This window comes from Hypanus sabinus, chromosome 6 (genome assembly GCF_030144855.1).
Source record: "Hypanus sabinus isolate sHypSab1 chromosome 6, sHypSab1.hap1, whole genome shotgun sequence".
In the NCBI taxonomy this organism is placed as follows: Eukaryota; Metazoa; Chordata; class Chondrichthyes; order Myliobatiformes; family Dasyatidae; genus Hypanus; species Hypanus sabinus.
This window is the reverse complement of record NC_082711.1, coordinates 17,701,665-17,723,889: the sequence shown is the minus strand read 5'-3', so window position 1 is coordinate 17,723,889 and position 22,225 is coordinate 17,701,665. Positions and strand designations below refer to the sequence as shown.

Sequence of the window (22,225 nt, the reverse complement as noted above, 5' to 3'; positions counted from 1 at the left end):
GCCTTTGAGGGCACAAGTAATCAGAGTATCATCAGGGACATGGTGACATCCAGAGTAAAAAGAGAAAATGCAGGAAATACCTGGTGGGTCAGGCAGCGTCGGTGGAAAGAGAAACAATGAATACTTTGAGTTACAAATCTCAACTGGCTAGTTAGACAATTTGTTTGGTATGGGCAAGTGGGAACAAATGGCTTTATCTATGGTGTACGACTGATTCTGCAACTATTCACCAGAAGTGGAACGACGAGAAGGTTGGAGAGAACATACCAGTTGGTTAACTGCTGTCTAATTGGTTGAGGTTAGACCATAAGACTTAGGAGCAGAATTAGCTATTTGGCCTATCAAGTGTGCTCCACTATTTGATCATGGCTGATTTATCTTCTCTCTCAACTGCATTCTCCTGCCTTGTAACCTTTGATATCCTTTCTAATGAAGAACCTACCAGCTGCCACTTTACACATACCCAATGACTTAGCCTCTACAGCCATCTGTGGTTATGAATTCCACAGATTCACCACCCTCTGGCTAAAGAACTTCCTCCTCATCTCTTTTCTAAAGGGATGTCCTTCTATTCTGAGGTTGTGCCCCCTGGTCCTAGACCAGTGGTCCCCAACTACTGGGCCGCAAGGGAACGATATGATTTGGTGATATGAGTCAGCTGCACCTTTCCTCATTCCCTGTCACGCATTGTTGAACTTGAAATAACCTACCAAATCATACATAAAACCTAAAATAACACGAACATATAGTAAAAGCAGGAATTATATCATAAATGCACAGCCTATATAAAGTAGAAATAATGTATGTACAGTGTAGTTTCACTTAATAGAATCAGGAAGATTAAGGCAAAGCTGATTTGTAGAGAAAAAATCGGCACGTACACGCATGTGCACGTCGTGTATGCACATGTCACGCATGTGCACACAGGTGCCTGCGCAAGGTTTCATAGTAGTCTTTCTCGGGGTAAACACAAGTGTCCCGTATTTGACTGCTACTTTTGTCCCTTATTTGGGAGTGATAAAGTTGGCAACCCTACTTGAACAACCCCTCCTCCCCCCAGTCCGCAAGAATATTGTAAATATTAAAAGGTTGGGGACCCCTGTTCTAGACTCTCCTACTATAGTAAACATCCTCTGCACAGTCACTTTATCTATAGATTTCAATGAGATTCTCCACCCCCCCCACCACATTTCTAAATTCCAGCAAATACAAGCCCAAAGCCATCAAATACATCTCAAGAGTTAGCCCTTTCATTTCTTTTGCAGTTTGTATTTTTATTTCAGATTTCCAACATTTGCAGTTCCTTTTTCACTGTTCATCCAGAGGTCTTGTTATCCTCCCAGCCACTAGGCAGCAATAGAACCAAACCCTGGAGGTGGTTAGGTGTCAGATGGAAGCAAAGGGTTCATTTGGCTGTGGGGCCATCTTGAGAGAGTGAGGAAGTCTTTCAGATCGAGCGCAATCCAGCCCAGTGTGTCAAAGTCACATTCTGCTGTGAAGTGTCTTAAAAGGTCTACTTTCCCTCTCTTGTCAGATTCCTTCATCTTTCCCACCCACCTGGCTTCACCTGTCACCTTCTAGCTATCCCTTGTCCCTTCCTCCAGCTTTTATTCTGGCACCTTCTCCCTTCTTTTCCAGTTTTGAGGAAGGGTCTCAGCCCAAAATGTTGACTGTTCGTTCATTTACGTGGATTCTGCCTGACCTGCTTAATTCCTCCAACATTTTGTGCACGTTGCTCTGGATTTCCAGGATATGCAGAAGTTCGTGTGTTAAAAGATTTGTGTTGTTTTGCCCTATGTTTTGTAGCTTTAATTGCTCCTCTTGTCAGATGCTGGATTTGTTTTAAACTATTTTTTTCAACATGGTTTGAATGTTTCGCAGCAACAAATGTTCATTTCAAAATAGCTTGCAAGCTCTAAAATAGTACTTAAATGTATTGCACACAAATCACGACTGAAGCACACTTGCTCTGTTGCTATACTTGTGAAGGTGAATGGTATTTGCATGTCTGGCTACTTGATTGCCAGTTTCATCTGTTTTATGAATGACTTTCAAGTTTTCTATATGGGGGGAATCCCCTGCGTCTATCAGCACATTCCTGGTGGACCCCCATTCCAACTTTGGAAAAGGGAAATTCTATTTCCACTGTTTAATGTGTGCAGTAATTCGCTGCCATTACTGCAGAAGAGCAAAGAGCAGTTCCTGAGACGTTAGCGTGGGCTATATTATATGTATTTCTGTGGTGTTGTTCAGACTTCAGTGTTCCCCAACACAATTTATAGCTAACAAAAAACTAGGGCAGCTCTGGGGACACTGGTTCGATCCTGACCTTAGATGCTGTCTGTGCAGTCTGCTTCGCCATTTGATCATGGCTCATTTGTTATCTCTCTCAACCCCATCCTCCTAACTTCTCCCTGTAACCTTTGACGCCTTTACTAATCAAGAATCTGTCAATCTTCGCTTTAAATATACCCGATCACTTAGCCTCCACAGCCATGGCAAAGAATTCAACAGTTACACCATTCTCTGGCTAAAGAAGTTATTTCTCATATCTGTTCTTGGTGGACACCCTTCTATTCTAAGGCTGTGTCCTCTGATCCTAGGCTTCCCCATTTTTGTAAGTATCCTCTCCTCATCCTCTCTGTAGGCCTTTCAGTATTCGATACATTTCAATTATATCCTCCCTCATTCTTCTAAACACTAGCGAGTACAGCTCCAGATCCATCAAATGCTGCTCAGAATATTAACCCTTTAATTCCCAGGATCCTTCTCATAAACCCCCACTGGACCCTCTCCACTACCTGTACATTCTTTCTTAGATATGGGGTGCAAAACTGTTCACAATGCTCTAAATGTGGTCTGACCAATGAATTATAAAGCCTTAGCATTTCCAGAGCAGAAAGACTCTTTCATCTATGCTACTGTTGTGTTCTAGGCCTCTCCACAACCCTCACTCCCCACAACCCCAGTAACCTTCTCTCTAATGCTGCTGATGTTCTCAAATTTTTGCATTGGTGAGATCCATCCTGTAACTCCACCCTGGGTAAAGGAGCTTTCCAATTCCTTACATTTATGTTGGTGGCTATTTTATATTTACGACCTGGTGCCCTCCCAGATAGAAACACTGGCTGTATGAATAATTTCCGAAATCTTGAAGATCTCCATCTGACCCCGCAGTCTTTAATTAAGAGAAATGGCATCCACTGTGCCTAGTCTTTCTAGTGGTTCTAACCCATTCAGTCTGACATCTACTACTTCTTGGAATTCATTTAATAACTAGAATTGATTTATTATTGTAACATGTACTGAGGTACCATGGAAAAACTTTGCGTGTGTCCATATAGATTATTTCAGTGCACAGGTACGTTGAAGTCCTGAAGAAGGGTCTCGGTTCAAACGTTGAATGTTTATTCATTTCCATAGATGCTGCCTGACCTGCTGAGTCCCTCTCACCATTTGTGTGTATTACATAGATACATTGAGCTAGTACAAACAGAATTAGGTTTAATATCACTGGCATATGTCATGAAATTTGTTATTCTGTGGCAGTACAGTGCAATGCAATACATTAAAAAATTACAAATTACTATATATATAAATTATTGTGCAAAAGTCTTAGGCAGTGTCCTTAAGCTAGGGTGCCTTAGATTTTCACACAGTAATATATTTGTCAACGTGGATTGGAGAGCAAATTTGTAAATCGGGTGGTAAATGGGCTGCAGCAGTAGTGGACAGTAACCCATAGTGATGCTGTGTTGTGTGAATCCTTTCGTCTCATCAAGACAAGCTGGTTGCATCAGAGTTTTACATATGAGATCCCAGCACTGTAACTGTATCCTTCCCTCCTGTACTGTGCTGTCTGTGTTTTGAAAAGAGCCACGTATTGAGTCCACGGTGTTGAAGGAAGATTGTGTCAGCTCTGACAGCTTGATAATGATTGATGTTGCAGTTGGTTTCTGCACCAGCAGAGGACAACTCTTTTGGAGGCCACCTGTCGCCATCTCCTGTGACCATACAACATTGAAATGCCTTTTAGACTGATGTAAAGATGATATTACCAGCCTTGGCCACCCCTCACCACAGGACAAGTGATCCAATTATCAAATGCTATTTAGCTGTCATTCAGATCAACTCAGATTTCAAGTGTAGCGGCATCAGAAAGCAGTGAGATTTTTGTAACTGGTCCACTTAATATTAAAATAGAAAGTTTCTGCAGAGTAAGTTTTTTTTAAAAAAAAGGACAGATTATAGTGTAGTGTTTTAAGGACTGTAACACTGGGACAGGACCCCAATCTCTTCATGAAACAAAAGTTACACAGATTTCAAAACTAGAAAAAAAACTCCATAGATGCTGGAAATCTGAAATGGTAATTTTTCCAATGCTTCTAGGTAATGCTCTCTCTTTGTGTGTAGCTTTTCACTGATTCTAGTTTAAAGTAAATGTACATATGTTACTATATACTGCCCTGAGATTCATTTAATGAAAACTATACATAAAGACTGACTGCAAAAGAAGGCAAACTGGGCAAACACAAAAAGAACGATTAACAATAATAATAATAAATAAATAATAAGACTGAGAACATGAGCTGTAGAGTTTACTGTGATTTTCTGCACGAAAATGAAGAAAGTAATGACACATATGTACTTTGATGATAAATTTACTGTGAAATGCTCCGGAGGTGGCATTATTAATGGAAGGAAAACATAGTTTCAAATTTCAGAGAAAGCAGGAAGTGGCCTATCATACAAAGGGAATAACTCTGATAGGGTTATCAAACTGTTGCCCAGGTGATTCTAATGTTTACTGTAATGGAGTGTCTGCCGAGAATGAATGTTTAATGTGTGAGTGAGGTAAAAATCATGCAGGGTGCATGCATCATCTTGGAGTGGCAGCTGCAGCCCTGTACCTTAACCTAGCAACCAGAATCAAATTTATTATCTCTGACTACAGTAGATCATATGTAATTTGTTGTTTTGCAGTAGCAGTACAGTGCAAAGACAAAATTGCTATAAATTACAAAACCAAAAAATAATGTAGGGGGAGAAAGGAATAGCAAGATAGTGTTCATGGACTGTTAAAAAAATCTGATGGCGAGGGACAGGAAAAGCTGTTCCTGAATCAGTGAGTGTGGGTCTTCAGGCTACTGTACTTACTTCTCAATGGCGGTAATGAGAAGAGAGCATGTCCCAAATGGATTGAACTAAATATTGAATTGACTTTATTTCTTACATCTTTCACGAGGAGTAATAATCCTTATGTTACATCTCTGTCTAAATATGCAATTTATAGTAATTTGTAATAGTATGTACAACAGGAAAGTCAATATAGCATAGAAATACAGTTGTCTCAGCGTGAATTAATCAGTCTGATGGCCTGGTGGAAGATGCTGTCCAGAGCCTGTTGGTCTTGACTTTAATGCTGTGATACCATTTCCCAGATGGTCGCAGATGGAACATTTTGTGGTTGGGGTGATTTGGATCCCCAGTGATCTTTTGGACCCTCTTTACGCACCTATCTCTGAAAATGCCCTAAATAATGGGAAGTTCACTTCTACAGATGCACTGGGCTGACCACACCACTCTCTGCAGAGTCCTGTGATTGAGGGAAGTACAGTTCCTACACCAGGCAGTGATGCAAACAGTCAGGATGCTCTCAATTGTGCCCTTGTAAAAAGTCCTTAGGATCTGGGGACTCATGCCAAACTTCTTCAGCCGTCTGAGGTGAAAGAGGCACTATTGTGCCTTTTTCACCACACAGCCAGTATGTACAGACCATGTGAGCTCCTCGGTGATGGGTATACAGAGAGTAAAGGAGGGGCTTAGTACATAGCCCTGAGGGGCTCCTGTGTTGAGGGTCAGAGGTGAGGGAGCCCACTCTTACCACCTGTTGGCGATCTGACAGGAAGTACAGGATCCAGCTGCACAAAGCAGGGTGAAGACCAAGGTCTCTGAGTTTCTTGTCGAGCCTGGAGGGAATTATGGTATTGAATACTAAACAGCATTCTCACATAAGCATCCCTCTTCTCCAGGTGTGTAAGGACAGTGTGTAGAGCTGTGGCTATTACATCATCTGTCGATAGGTTGTGTTGGTAGGTGAATTGTAGGGGGTCCAGTGTGGGTGGTAGCAGGCTGCAGATGTAGTTCTTGACCAGCCTCTCAAAACATCTGCTTATTATTGAGGTGAATGTGACTGGATGCCAGTCATTCAGACATGTTGCCTTGGTCTTTTTAGGCACAGGAACAAGGGTGGATGTTTTGAAGCAGGAGGGTACTTACACTGGGAGAGGGAGAAATTAAAAATGACTGTAAGCACACCTGACAGTTGTGCGTACATCCTGAGTATCCGCTCTGGGATGCCGTCTGGTCCCACAGCCTTGCGACTGTCTACTTGCTGGGAACAGCTGCGTACTTCAGCCTCAGGTCACTTCAGCGGCTGTCCTTGGGGGCTCAGTGTTGGTGATATCGGACAGAATGTAAAAAAGATTTAGCTCATCTGGGAGCATTGTTAGCAGCACCACTGTGCTTAGCTTTGAAGTCTGCGATGGTGTGCAGATCTTGCCATAAGCTGTATGTGTTGTTGGTGGAGAGTTGTGTCTGGATCTTGTCCCTGTATTGTCCTTTCGCCACCTTGATTACTTTCTGTAGATCATAGTTGATGATGGATGCTTCCTTCTTCAGGCACTGTGATGGAGCTGGCTCAGTTTATTTCTCTGCAGCCTCTTGCAATCCTGTGCATTGATCAGGCTGTAATGCTGTCAGGATGGCAGGAAATAGTCAATACACCCACACCTTTTTATTGTTTTTATCATTTTTATTGTAATCAATAAAAAAAAAGCAATATCCATAGGCCTATATTAAAGCTATGTTTTGGCAATACACTTTAACCATGTAGAATGTATTTGTTCAATGATAATTAAAGATTAGCTTTATTAATCACGTGTACATTAAAGCATACAGTGAAATACATCATTCGCTCCAAAGAGCACTATATGAGGTCATTCTTACTCTCGGCTGTAAGGCTCTATAATAAGTCAACCTGTAGCAGGGAAGTGATGACCCCCTCCTGTTAGACTGAGGTAGCTTATTTTTAATTCATTCTTTCTTCTCCTAATATTTGTACCTCTGTGCAATTGTAACGCTACTGAGATACAGTAATTCCCTTTGGGATCAATAAACTATCTATCTACATTGGTGCTAGAAAGTTTGTGAACCCTTTAGAATTTTCTCCATTTCTGCATAAAGATAACCTAAAATGTGATCAGATCTTCACCCAAGTCCTAAATCTAGGTAACAAAAACCCAATTAAATAACACAAAAACATTATACTTGTTCATTTATTTATTGAAGAAAATGATCCAATAATATATTTGTTGGAAAATGTATGTGAACATTTGCTTTCAGTAACTGGTGTGACCCCTGTGTACAGCAATAACTTCAACCAAACATTTCTGATAACTATTGATCAGTCCTGCACATCAGCTTGGAGGAATTTTAGGCCATTCCTCCTTACAAAACTATTTCAGTTCATCAATATTTCTACGATACCTTGCATGAACAGCCCTCTTCAGATCATGCCACAGCATCTCAATTGGTCTAAGATATGGACTCTAACTTGGCCATTTCAAAACACAATTTTTTCTTCTTTTTAAACCATTCTGTTGTTGATTTACTGTTGTGTTTCGGATCATTGTCTTGTTGCATCACCCAACTGCTATTAAGCTTCAGGTGACAGACAACTACCCTGACATTCTCCTGTAAAATGTCTTGATACAATTTTGAATCCATTGCTCCCTCAGCAATTGCAAGTTGCCCAGGCCCTGAGGCAGCAAAGCAGTTCCAAACCATGATGCTTCTTCCACCACACTTCACCGTTGGGATGAGGTTTTGGTGTTGGTGTGCAGTGCCCTTTTTCCTCCAAACATAACGATGTGCATTTCTGCCAAAAAGTTCAACTTTTGTCTCACATGAATATGATGAAACATTCAGGTGGAAACTTGAGACATACAGTAATGTTGTTTTGTAGAGCAGTGGTTTCCTCTGTGGTGTCCTTCCATGAACACCATTCTTGTTCAGCTTTTCTTATACTGGACACATGAACAGAGACTTTAGCAAGTTCCAGAGATTTCTGCAGGTCTTTTGCTGTTATCCTTGGGTTCTTTTTCACCTCCTTCAGCATTGCACATTGTGCTTGTGGTGTGATCTTTGCAGGATACTGACTCCTGGGGAGAGAAGCAACAGTACTGGATTGCCTCCATTTGTAGACATTTTCTCTTACTGTGGACTGGTGAACACTTAGGTCTTTAGAAATGCTTTTGTAGCCTTTCCCAGCTTCATGCATCTCAACAATTCTTCTTCTAAGTCCTCTGAAAGTTTTGATCGAGACTTGGTGCACATAAAGTGGTCTTCCTTAAGAAGTGCAGGTTCTGTCAGTAATGTAACTTTGTGTATCTTTTTTAAAGGGCAGGGCACCTCTACAACCCACACCTCCAATCTCACCTCATTGACTGGAACACCTGACTCCAAATAGCTTTTGTAGAAGGCATTACCCCAGAGGTTCACATCCTTTAAACCTAGCTTGTTTAAATAGTATACTCAGTAATAACTAGTAGATCAATTGTTTGTGTGTTATTAGTTTAGGCAAGTTGTGTTTGTATATTATTGTGACTTAGATGAACCCACCAATCCTTACTAACTGAACTATCCTTGGAATATGGGAGGAAACCCATGCGGTCACGGAGAGAATGTACAAACTCCTTACTGATAGTGGCAGGAATTGAATCGCAGTTGGTGAAAGCTGGTGCTGTAAAGCAACGTGCAAGCTGCTATACGTACATTTTAACCGTGCAGCATTTATATTTAATTAATAATACCACATGTGGTTTGGAAAATACACCAACCGGTTAATCCTTATTAAAAGCAAAAGTGCCAGAAACATTCTAAGGGTAGAAAGAGAAGCGATTAAAGTTTAAACCTTTGTCAGAACAAGGACTAAAGCAAACTAGTTAGTACACAGTAGCAGAGGAAGTGGGGTACAGGTAGGTAGAACAAAAGGCATATACACTCAATGGTGCTTTATTAGGTACACATAAAGTGATAATGTGGCTAGAGTTATTGATTAGGGGAGGGCTGTGAGGTCTGTCTGTAAGGCCAGCTATGCTAATGGAAAGTGAAAAACCAAGTAAACTCATAGATGGGTGACTGTCTGATATAGTCAGAATGAAGGAGTTAGTTACCTCCAGTTGCAATACCTGATACTAGCAAACCCTGTTGGTTTAGGGAGCTAGAAACTGAACATTCATGGGCAGTTTCAATTACTTTGTGGTTTGATGTTTTATATTTTGTGTTTTTGCTTTTTTTGCATGTTGGGGTTTTTATGTTTTTCTTTGAATGGATTCCATGTTTTTTTTTGTTTTGTGGCTGTCTGTGGGAAGAGAAATCTCAGGGTTGAATACTGTATACATACTTTGATAATAAATCTTCGGTGTGAAGGATGTAAAGGCAGGAGTAAGTGAACCAGAAGCAACAGATCTTTGTGATTAAAGGAAGTATTTTGTTAAAAATATTACAGATTTATATACTTTAGTTGTGTTATATAGAGACCTAACATTGGGTGTTTATATAGAGATAGGGAAAATATTTGATTTTATTTCCATCACAAGCAAACCACTGGTATCAAGCTAAATTTAAAGACTCAAACGAAAGATTCAAGCACAAGGCACAGAGTGAAGCTTGTTATTTCCAAAGTGGCCTTTTCATTCCAAAGTGTGGCCAACCTTCAGCAATACAGGATAAACAATGGTGCAAAATAAAATATAAATCCTCAGCAAAAAGCATTGAAATTTACCCAGCAGATGAGAAGGAAATAATTAACTCTCTCTTGTATACTCTTGCCTCAATTGCAGCCTGGACTGTTGTAATTGGTATTGGTTTATTACTGTCACATGTACTACAATAAAGTGAAGAGCTTGCAGATCAAATCATTACATACTGCATTAAGCTAGAATAAGGTAAAATAACAATGCAGAACAGGCATCTAAGGCACTGAAAAAGTGCAGGATCATAATGAGGTAGATAGTGAGGCCAAGCGTCCATCTTATCTTACAAGAGGTCCATTCAAGAGTCTGATAAACAGTGGGATAGAAGTTGTCCTGAAGCCTTTTGCTTTCAGTCTGTTGCATCTTTTACCTGATGGGAGAGGGAGAAGAGAAAATGTCTGGGGTGGGTGGCATCTTTGATTATGATGGTGCTTTACTGAGGTAGTGAGAAGTGTAGACGGAGTCCATAGAAGGGAGGCTGGTTCCTGAGACGCTTCCACAACACTGCAGTTTTTCGTGGTCATTTGCAAAAAGCAGTTATGCATTTAGACAGAATGCTTTCTATAGTGCATCGATTAAAGAGTAGTAAGGGTCAATGGGGCCATGCCGAATTTCTTTAGCTAACTGACAATTAGAAGTCCAACCAGCTGCTCCAATTTGTTTACAAATTAAATTCAGAATTTGCTGTCTGTTTGCAGGCCTAAACTATCTGCGGCTGATTGGGGTCACAATCTGCTTAGTGTCTGAAAATCTCAGTCTCTGCTTGAGTATGTGCGATGTCTCATTTTGGTTGCTTGCTTGGTCTTATCATTGCCCCTCTCTCTTTCTCAATTCAGGTAATAGGGTCAAATGAGGTTGCTGTACCAACACACCTGTACAAAGTCATCCTCGCACAAAAGGACAATGCATCATCTCCACCATTGTCACTGGGAGCCTTTGTCGTACCTAATGAACCAATCGGCTTTGAGCATCAGTTGGCTGAGTACCAAGTGAATCTGCAGACGCTGGAGAAGATGGCCGGGCTCACGTTTTTCCCAGTCCTGGACAAGATCAGCCAGTGCTGTGACCTCTGTGAAGCAGACACTTGCCAGCTGCTCGATGCCAGGGAGTTCACTCTGTACATTGCTGCACGAAAAGCTAGAAATGCCCGGACTTTGCACAGATTGGAGACAGTCATGGGTGAACTCCGGGAAAGTGGGATCGAGCCAGACAAGTACCTGGTGGATCTGTACCAGCAGAAAAAGCAGGAGCTGGAACTGAAAGAACCAAGCAAAACCCAAGCAGCCAAGGGTGGATAAGACAAGTCAAAGTCTCGAGTAGAGCTCCGGACTGAAACAATGGCATTTTATGTCATACCGCACAGAAACAGACCCTTTGGCCCAAAACATCTGGGCTGAATCATTTTGTACACCCATATTGATCCCATATCTGTCATCTAAATACCTCGAGTGTAGTAATTATATTTGAATCCACTACATCCCCAGCAGCGAGTTCCATATTTCTCAAAACAAACATACAATGCCTATAACAAGTATTCACCACCCCCCCCCCCCCAGGAAGTTTTCATGTTTCATTGTTTTATAACATTGTTTCACAATAGATTTAATTCGGCTTTTTTGACACTTACTTTATGCCTACTGGCATGTAGGACTGTGACGAAGGTCCTCCACTCCTGTTTGTTCTGGGCTAGCTTCTAAATGGTACCCCAGGTGTAGTTCAGGGTCTTCAGCTCTCCCTCTACAGTTTGACGCCAGGTACTCTTGGGTCTTCCTCTTTCCCTCTGGTGTCCAATGGAGGGCTGTATGTGTGATGTTATCAGGTTCCCTCCTAAGCATATCCTTCATCAGCTCCATTGCCCTCTCATGGGGATGGTTTCAATGCTCTCTTGATAGCATTGAGCAAGTAGTTCATCATTTGAGATGATGTTTGGTCAGAATATTCTTAAGATTCTTCTCAGGTTCTTTGTGTGGAAGACTGACAACTTAGTGAGATTGCTTCCTGTCATTCTCCAGCATTCTGATCCATAGAGGAGGGTAGAAAGAACACAGCTCTGATACATTTTTAGCTTGGTCTTGATGTTCTACTGTTGGGACCTCGATATGTTGCTGAGCATTCTGAAGGCATTTCTGGCCTTGCTTAGACAGTTCCTGATATCGTTGCCTGCCCCTCTGTCGTGTCAACAGTGCTGTCCAGGTAGGTGAACTCCTCTGTCATAGAATGGTCTTCTCCATTTACTCAGATTGTTAAGGAGTAAGCCAATGAAATACGGCAGGGGGATTAATTTCTTTCCAATTCAACAAAATAGATCTTCTAGCCATTAATGTAAGAAATGCAATCATTCGACAAGCAGAAGAAAATAAATGGTAAACCAAAAATTGTAGTAATGGGATGAGGTTGTAAATCAATGTTCAATACCGTGGAAATAATATCGAAAATGTCTTTCCAATATTTTTTCAAAAGTGGACGTGACCAAAACATATGAGTTAAAGACGCTATCTCAGAATGATATCTGTCACATATAGGATTTATATGGGAATAAAAACGAGCCAATTTATCCTTGGACATATGAGCGCTGTGCACAACTTTAAACTGTATTAATTTGGAGAAAATTAGAAGTCTTGTATTTGACCCTTCTATTAATTTTGAAAAGACATGGAGACCATTTATTCAATATTTTCATATGATGTAATTTGACCCTGTTCCAATCCTATTCGTTTTTTTCGGTTTTGATTATACATATGTTGAGAGGATACGAGTTGGCAACACCGATGATTTTGTACTTTTTTTAATAGATACTATAAACAGCCAAATATTTAATTATTTTTTCTCCTTTTTTTTCTTTATTAGTGTTAGGTTGTTAGATTAGTTTTTCTTAGGGTTAATTTTTTTTCTTTTTCTCTTTTTAATATGATATATCTAGTTTTGTTCTGTTTATATGATATTTGTATCATTCATGATTTGGGAAGATTTAACTATATTGTAACTATTGCTTGTGTATCCTTTCATGTTCAGTGTAATCCCACTATGTATTAATCTTATCATATTGATATTAATAATAATAATAAAGGATTGTTGAGGAGTTTGAGATGTTCAAAGTCATCACCGTTTTCTACTCTTTAGGCCAATCTGCTGAGCAAAATCACAGAGGCACGATGTTTTTTCTTGTATGTGCTGGTGAGTGTGGGAGACCAGAACCAGGTCATCAGCAAAGTTGAGCTCTTCCAATGCTGAGAAGAGGGTCCATTGTATGCCTCTTGTCTGATCTTCAGTTGTGTTGCATCACCCAATCAATGGCAACATTAAAGAGTGCCAACAGCACACATCCTCGTCTCATTCGTCTTCACTTCAAAGCTGTAATCACCGTTTTCAACTCTACATTTAAAATTGGCATAAAAACTCTTAATGAGAAGAACTATCTGTTGTGGGATCCCATACATGCACAATATATGCCAAAGGCTGTTTCTGTTGATGCTATCTAAGGCTTTCTCGAAGTCCACGAAGTTGATTTAGAGCTGTCTCTGCCACTCTGTACACTGCAATGCCCCAACCTACATCTTGTTAATTTCACATTATCTAATATCTAGATCTTCATTCTAATCTTGATGATTCTTCTATGGACAGGTTTCCACTCTATTAAACTCCTCTCTGCTCCCTTCTTTAGGATGATGGCTACTCCATCACAGTGTTGGTTATTGACCCTTCCTGAGTACAGCACTGTCCCTCAGTACTGGTCTTGATTCTCCCTGATCCTGTCCATCTACTTTCACTTATTCCAAGGATATGTAGGTTGTAACGTCTCATCTCTGATGTAGACTCTGCAAGTTTTCCTGTGTCATACATTGTTTGCATATTCTAAAATCCTATCTTGGTCCTGCATTTGGCGTTCAGAACTTCCGTCTTCCTGTCAGTGACTTCCTTTCAGCTCTCACCACTGTCATTCATACAAGTATCTACCGATGACTCTGCAAGCCCATCACACCGAGTAGTTTTGGTTCCTTTTGTTGCTGTTTCCGTAACAAAAGTCTTTTTCCGGGGCTGGGTTGTTAGCCCTGTGCCCAACCCCCAACCTGGTGGACCAGTGGATCACTCTTAGTCTGGCCTCTACTCTTCGACCTGTCCAGCTGGGTGACCCTACCAGGAGACGAATCTCCCACCAGCATAGCTCTCAGGGTCAATGAAACACGCAAGCCCCCCGACCACTTCAAGGTTGCAATCCTACAGAGAGTTTTTTGACACCGATCAATGGAAAAAGACTCTTCTGGGTCAAAATGAAAACAAATTTCTACAAATTGGTCTAAATTTATAACAATTATTAAACATAAAATAATTTATTGTATAATTACTCAACTTCTTCAAGTCAGTATATAGTAGATGCACCTTGGCGGCAATTACAGCCTTGAGCCTGTGTGGATAGGTCATTATTAGCTTTGCACATTTGGACATTGCAATTTCCCCCCATTCTTCTTTACAAAACTGCTCGAACCCTTAGCAGTTTGCATAGGGATCAGCTGAACAGCCCTTTTCAAGTCCAGCCACAAATTCTCAATTGGATTGGGGTCTGGACTCTGACTTGGCCACTCCAGGACATTAACTTTGTTGTTTTTAAGCCATTCCTGTATAAGCTTTGGCTTTATGCTTGAGATCATTCCTCTTGCCAGAAAACACATCTTCTCTCAAGTCAAAGTTCTCTTACAGACTGCATTAAGATTTCCCTGCATTCACTTTACCCTCTACCTTCACAAGCCTTCCAGAGCCTGCTGCAGTGAAGCATCCCCACAGCATGATGCAGCCAGCCATCACTGTGCTTCACGGTAGGGATGGTGTGTTTTTGATGATGTGCGGTGTTTGGCTTACACCAAACATAGCGTTTAGTCTGATAGCCAAAAAGCTCAATTTTGGTTTCATCAGACCATAGAACCTTCCAGCTGACTTCAGAGTCTCCTACATGCCTTCTGGCAACTCTAGCTGAGATTTCAAGAGTTTTTTCAACAGTGGCTTTACCTTTGCCACTCTCCCATAAAGCTGCGACTGGTGAAGCACCTGGGCAACAGTTGTATGTGCAGTCTCTCCCATCTCTGTCTGAAGCTTGTAACTCCTCTGGAGTTGTCATAGGTTTCTTGGTGGCCCTCCTCACTAGTCCCCTTCATGCTCGGTCACTCAGTTTTTGAGGGCGACCTGCTCGAGGCAGATTTACAGCTGTGTCATACTCCTTCCTTTTCTTGATGTTTTTTTTTTCCTTGATGATTGACAACTGTTCTACAAGGGATATTCAGTGACTTGGAAATTTTCTTGTATCCATCTCCTGGACTTGTGCTATTCAATAACTTTTTCGTGGAGTTGCTGTGTCTTCATGGTGTAGTTTTTGCCAGGATACCGACTCATCAGCAGTTGGACCTTCCAGATACAGGGTGTATTTTTACTACAATCAATTGAAACACCTTTACTGCACATAGGTCTCCAAATACAGATCTCCATTTAACTAATTACGTGACTTACAAGACTACTTGGCTGCACCAGTGATGATTTGTTGTGTCATATTAAAGGGGGTGAATACTTAAACAATCAATTATTTTTCATTCTATATTTGTAATTAGTTTAGATCACTATGTAGGGCTCTGTTTTCATTGATACAAGGAAGTCTTTTTCTGTTGATCAGTGCAAAAAAAAACCCCAAATTAAATCCACTGTGATTCAATGTTGTAAAACATGAAAACTTCCGGGAGGAGGGGTGAATGCTTTTTATAGGCACTGTATATATATTTTAGGGCTTGCCAAATGGTGCTAAATATGTTGTTTGTAGTATAATGTGTGTAGTATTGTATCTGGTTTGTACCAGGAAGCTCTAGCTTATGTCCAATTCTGCGTTAATTTGGTTATGTACAGAGAAAGATGGTGTTAAAACTTTTTCTTCAAATGCATCCATAGGTAAGTATTTTACTTAATTATTTGAATTATATTTTTACAGCCAGTGACTGGTTACATGTACGCATTTACAACCTTTTCAAAAAAAGCTTGTAGTATTGTTATGTAACATTCTGAAAGGAGTTTCAAGCCAGCCTTCTGATTATCAGTCATCAAAAAGTGTTAAAACAGTGGATGAATCTGCGGATGTAGCACTGGAGATGTTGTAGTTTGGAGCAGTAAACAGATTCCTGCACGACATTAGAGGCAAAAGGATAACCCTGCATCAGTATTGAGAAAGCCAATGTAATGAGGTGAGAGGGTGGGATGAAAATAGCTGGTAGGTGATAGGTGAAACCAGTTGAGGTATGATGCCAGATGAAGCCAGGCAGGAGGTGGGAGTTAAGGCTGGAAGATCTGGGACCAGATAAGGAGGGATAATGGGCAGATAGAATTGATGGAGGAGTGGATATGGAAAAGAGTGTTCTGGATGACCATTTTGAACAGCACCTGCGGTCTGTCTGCAACGGCCATCTTGAGCTTCTGGTTGGATGTCATTTCATGTCCCCTTCCAACTCTCCCACTGATCTGTCCTTGGCCTTCTCCATTGACACAGCGAGGCTAAACACACATTAGGAGAACAATCACATATTCCACGGGTACACCACCAACCCAATGGGATGAAGGTTGAGTTTTCCAGTTTCAATAGACAATAGGTGCAGAAGTAGACCATTCGGCCCCTCGAGCCTGCACCGCCATTTTGAGATCATGGCTGATCAATTACTATCAATACCTGGTTCCTGCCTTGTCTCCATATCCCTTGATTCCCCTATCCATAAGATACCTATCTAGCTCTTTCTTGAAAGCATCCAGATAATTGGCCTCCACTGCCTTCCGAGGCAGTGCATTCCACACCCCCACCACTCTCTGGGAGAAGAAGTTTTTCCTTAACCCTGTCCTAAATGACCTACCCCTTATTCTCAAACCATGCCCTCTGGTACTGGACTCTCCCAGCATCTGGAACATATTTCCTGCCTCTATCTTGTCCAATCCCTTAATAATCTTATATGTTGCAATCAGATCCCCTCTCAATCTCCTTAACTCCAGCGTGTACAAGCCCAGTCTCTCTAATCTCTCTGCGTAAGACAGTCCGGACATCCCAGGAATTAACCTCGTGAATCTATGCTGCACTTCCTCTACAGCCAGGATGTCCTTCCTTAACCCTGGAGACCAAAACTGTACACAATACTCCAGGTGTGGTCTCACCAGGGCTCTGTACAAATGCAAGAGGATTTCCTTGCTCTTGTACTCAATTCCCTTTGTAATAAAGGCCAACATTCCATAAGCCTTCTTCACTGCCTGCTGCACTTGCTCATTCACCTTCAGTGACTGATTACAAGGACTCCGAGATCTCTTTGTATTTCTCCCTTACCCAACTCTACACTGTTCAGATAATAATCTGCCTTCCTGTTCTTACTCCCAAAGTGGATAACATTATTCACATTAAATGCCATCTGCCAAGTATCTGCCCACTCACCCAGCCTATCCAAGTCACCCTGAATTCTCCTAACATCCTCATCACATACTCACTGCATTCTTTGCCCACTCCTGATGGTGGATCTCCAGATGTCTCCAGTAACTCATCATCCCATCTTGGGAATACATAGTCATTCCTTCATCATCACTGGCTGAGTCCAGAAATTCTCCATTTGAACCTCTAAAGTGAATCGAGAATCAAATGAACTGCAACAATTCAAGATGACAACCTACCAGCTCCTTATGGGCACTTGAAAAGGATTGTGAATAGCAGTGTTGCAATGTCTTTCTAATATCCTAGTGTTGTCTACTGTGGTCTGTGCTGGATGAATTACTCAAAACGTGGAATAAGCTGAGGAGAAAAATTTTTGCCCTTACTGAGCTGTTATGGTGCCCTTTGTTTTCTGCGGTTTGACATTTGAATTTTTGAGTTTGAAATTCATGGGAACGGCTCATCTTACTGACATTCCTTCAGCAGATGACTACGGCCTCTTAGTCGTTCTGTTTTGTTGTTTCCCTTGCTCAACCACAAAGTGGTGTATAGGATCACAAGGGACAGAGATAGGATGAATACATATGATCTTTTCCCCCCAGGGAAAATGAATCAAAACTGGCTGAGTCCAGAAACTCCCATGACAGGGGAAAGATTTGAAATTTTACTGAGGTATCATGAGAAGCTTGGTTTTGCATGCACTCCATGCAGATCACTTCAGGGCATAAGTACTTTGAGGTAATACTGGGGATAAACAATAACAGAATGCACAATACAGTGTTACAAGTGCAGTGACAATTAAGGCACAAGGCCACGATGAAGTAGACAACACGCATTAGAAGAACAATCACTCATATTCCACTTGGGTACACTACCAACCCAATGGGATGAAGGTTGTGTTTTCCAGTTTCAAGAGCTCATACTCACTGTATTCTTTGCCTACTACTGATGGTGGATCTCCAGATGTCTCCAGTAACTCATCATCTCATCTTGGGAATACATCAAGAGTTTGTAATGTACAAGAGGTGGGCTCAACACACAGCAGGATAGAAATTCTCCCTGAGTCTGGTGTAGGCACATTCAGGCTTTTATATCTTCTGTCTTATAGGAAGGGAAGAGAGGATGTTGGGGTGTGGTGGGGGGGAATGGAATGCATTTTTGATTTTGATGGCTGCCTCTCACAAAGACATCACGGAATGCAGACAGAGTCCTTGGAGAGGTAGCTGGATTCTGTGATGGACTGAGTTATGTCCACAACTGCAATTCTGTTAAGAGCAGTTGCCTTACCAAGCTCTGACTCATCTGGATAAGATGCTTTTAATGATGCAATAATAAAGATTGGTAAGGATCAAAGCGGACATACTGAATTTTGTTAGCCTCTGCTCCCGAGGTGCTGGTGACTTTCTTGGCCACAGTTTAAGACCATAATACATAGGCGTAGGATTAGGCCATCCGGCCCATCGAGTCTGCTCCACTATTCAATCATGGCTGATCCTTATTTTCCCTCCTCCTCAACCCCAGTTACTGACCTCCCCGTAACCTTTAGATGCCATGTCCAATCAAGAACCTATCAATCCCTGCCTTAAATATACCAGCAACCTGGCCTCCATGTGGCAACAAATTCCACAAATTCACCACCCTCTGGCTAAAGAAATTTCTCCACATCTGTTTTGAAAGGGTGCTCCTCTATCCTGAAGCTGTGCCTTCTTGTCCTTGACTTTCCCACCATGGGATACATCCTCTCCACATATACTCCATCTAGGCCTTTCAACATTCGAAAGATTTCAATGAGAAACCCCCCCCCCCACCCCACCCCATCCTTCTGAATTCCAGCGAGTACAGACCTAGAGCCATCAAACGTTCCTTGTATGATAACCCTTTCATTTCTGGAATCATCCTTGTGAACCTCCTCTGGACCCTCTTCAATGCCAGCACAGCTTTTCTAAGATGAGGGGCCCAAAACTGTTCACAATACTCAAGGTGAGGCCTCACCAGTGCCTTATAAAGCCTCAGCATCACATCCTTGCTCTTGTATTCTAGCCCTCTTGAAATGAATGCTAACATGGTATTTGCCTTCCTTACCACTAACTCAACCTGCAAGTTAAGCTTTAGGGTGTACATGGACTCCCAATTCCTTTTGCATGTCAGATTTTTGGATTTTCTCCCCAGTTAGAAAATAGTCCACAAATTTATTTCTACTACCAAAGTGCATGATCATGCATTTTCCAACATTATATTTCATTTGCCACTTTCTTGCCCATTGTCCTTCTGCATCCTACCTGTTTCCTCAACACTACCTGCCCCTCCACCAATCTTTGTATCATCTGCAAACTTGGCAACAAAGCCATCTATTCGATCATCTAATTCATTTATATACAGCATAAAAAGAAGTGGTCCCAACAATGACCCCTATGGAACACCACTTGTCTCTGGCAGCCAACCAGAAAAGGATCCTTTTATTCCCACTTGCTGCATCCTACCAATCAGCCAGTGCTCTAACCATGTCAGTAACTTTCCTGTAATACCACGGGCTGTTAACTGGATAAGCAGTCTCGTGTGGCACCTCATCAAAGGCCTTCTTAAAGTCCAAGTATATAACATCCACTGTATCTATCCTACTTGTAATCTCCTCGAAGAATTTCAACAGGTTTGTCAGGCAGGATTTTCCCTGAAGGAAACCATGCTGATTTTGTACTATCTTGTCCTATGTCAACAAATACTCTTATCACCTCATCCTTAACAACTGCCTCTAACATCTTCCCATCCACTGAGGTCAGGCTAACTGGTCTATAATTTCCTTTCTGCTGCCTTCCTCCTTTCTTAAAGAGTGGAGTGACACTTGCAATTTTCCAGTTCTCTGGCACCATCCCAGAGTCCAATGATTTTTGAAAGATCATTTCTAATGCCTCCACAATCTCTAACTCTACCTCTTTCAGAACCCTAGGGTGCAGTTCATCTGGTAAGGTGACTTATGCACGTTTAGTTTTTTCAGCTTTTTGAGCACCCTCTCTCTTGTAATAGTAACTGCACCAACTTCTTTCACATACATCAGGAATACTGCTAGTGTCTTCCACAGTGAAGACTGATGCAAAATACTCATTTAGTTCATCAGTCATCTTTTGTTCCCCATTATTATTTCTCCTGCCTCATTTTCTAGCTGTCCTATGTCCACTCCCATTTCTCTTTTATTTTAACATACTTGAAAAAACTTTTACTATCCAATTTGATATTATTTGCTAGCATGGTTTCATATTGCATCTTTTCCCTTCTAATGATTCTTTTAGTTGGTCTCGGTTGGTTTTTTAAAACTTCCCAATACTCTATCTTCCCACTAATTCTTGCTTCGTTGTATGCCCTCTCTTTTGCTTTTACAATAACTTTGACTTCCCTTGTCAGCCACAGTTGTATTATTTTACCATTTGAGTTTTTTTTTCATTTTTGGAATACATATACCCTGATCTTTCCTCATTTTTCCCAGTGTGCATGCCATTGCTGCTCTGCTGACTTCCCTGCCAGCAGCTCCTTCCATCTTACTTGGCCAATTCCTCTCTCATACCACTGTAATGTCCCTTTCTCCACTGAAATATTGCTACATCAGACTTTATTTTCTTCCTATCAAATTTCAAGTTGAACTCAATCATATTGTGATCACTGGTTCCTCAGGGTTCTTTTATCTTAAGCTCCCTAATCACTCCAGTTCATTACATAACACCCAATCCAGTAGAGCTGATCCCCTCATCGGCTCAACAACAAACTGCTCTGAAAGGCCATCTCTTAGGCATTCAAAAAACTCTCTCTTGAGATCCACTACCAGCCTGATTTTCTCAATCGACCTGCATGTTGAAATCTCTCGTGACTACCATAACATTGCCCTTTTGACTCGCCTTTTCTATTACCTGTTGGAATCTGTAGTCCACCTCCCAGCCACTGCTGAGAGGCCTATATATAACTGCCATCAACCCTTGCAGTTTCTTAATTCAACCCACAAGGATTCAACATCTTCCAAACCTATGTCACATCTTTCTACTGATTTGATGCCATTCTTTACCAGTAGAGCCACACCAACCCCTCTGCCTACCTTCCTTTTCCTCCAATATAATGTGTAACCTTGGACATTCAGCTCCCAACTGCAACCATTCTTCAGCCATGAATCAGTGATGGCCACAACATCATACCTGGCAATCTGCAATAGTGCAACAGGATCATCCACTTTATTTCCTATACTACGCGCATTTAGGTACAACGCCTTGAGCACTGTATTTGCTATCCTTTCTGATTCTGCAGCCAAACGTTTTGATACTCAGCCTGTTGGCGGCCACTAAGTCCCATCACCTGTCTGCCCTTCCTGACAGTCTGTCTGCACACTATCTTTACATTTTTACCATCTGTCCTATCCTGAGTCCCTTCACATCACATATGCCTCTGATGCTGCTGCAAGCAAGATTTCCACTGCACCTGTGCCCACATGCACGTGACAATAAACCTGAATTTGACTTTGCTTTGTTGCCCCCTCAAGATAAAGTATTCTGTTCTTTTGCTCATGAGAGACATTAAAACAAACTCCTGTCCTGGTTCATAGTTCCATCAAGAGCTGATCATCCACTACAGTGCTGTATCAACGTAAAGGGATTACAATGGTTGCCTGTGGTACAAGGCTCGAAGGGTAGTTCTCCAACCTACTTACCAATCTGGGTTGTGAGTTCAAATCTAGCCTCAGACGTTAAGAGTACAACCAATGTACAGATTGAGCAACATGACAAAGTAAATAAGAGGGGCAATTTCTTACGGATGAGGTTTAAGCCAAGACCCCACCACCCCTTTTGGATGACGCACAAGATCATACAGCACAAAGTAACAACAGAAAATAATAATGAAGGGGAAGAAACTGTTCCTGTATCATTAAGCATGGATCTTCTGCCTCATTGGTAGTAACGAGAAGAGGGATAGTGACTGTCCTTAGTGGTGAGTGCTGCTTTCT

General features: G+C 41.5%; 1 protein-coding gene across 1 annotated transcript in view; it reads left to right on the top strand.

The window, feature by feature from the left end:
- The window catches only part of LOC132395007 (nuclease EXOG, mitochondrial-like), a 106,229-nt gene extending 87,841 nt beyond the window's left edge, over positions 1-18,388 (top strand). Inside the window, exon 7 of the mRNA XM_059971339.1 lies at positions 10,655-18,388. Within this exon, the coding sequence (XP_059827322.1) occupies positions 10,655-11,116 (462 nt within the window). The 3' untranslated portion in view covers positions 11,117-18,388. The remainder of the gene's footprint in view (positions 1-10,654) is intronic.
- Positions 18,389-22,225: the final 3,837 nt, after the last annotated feature.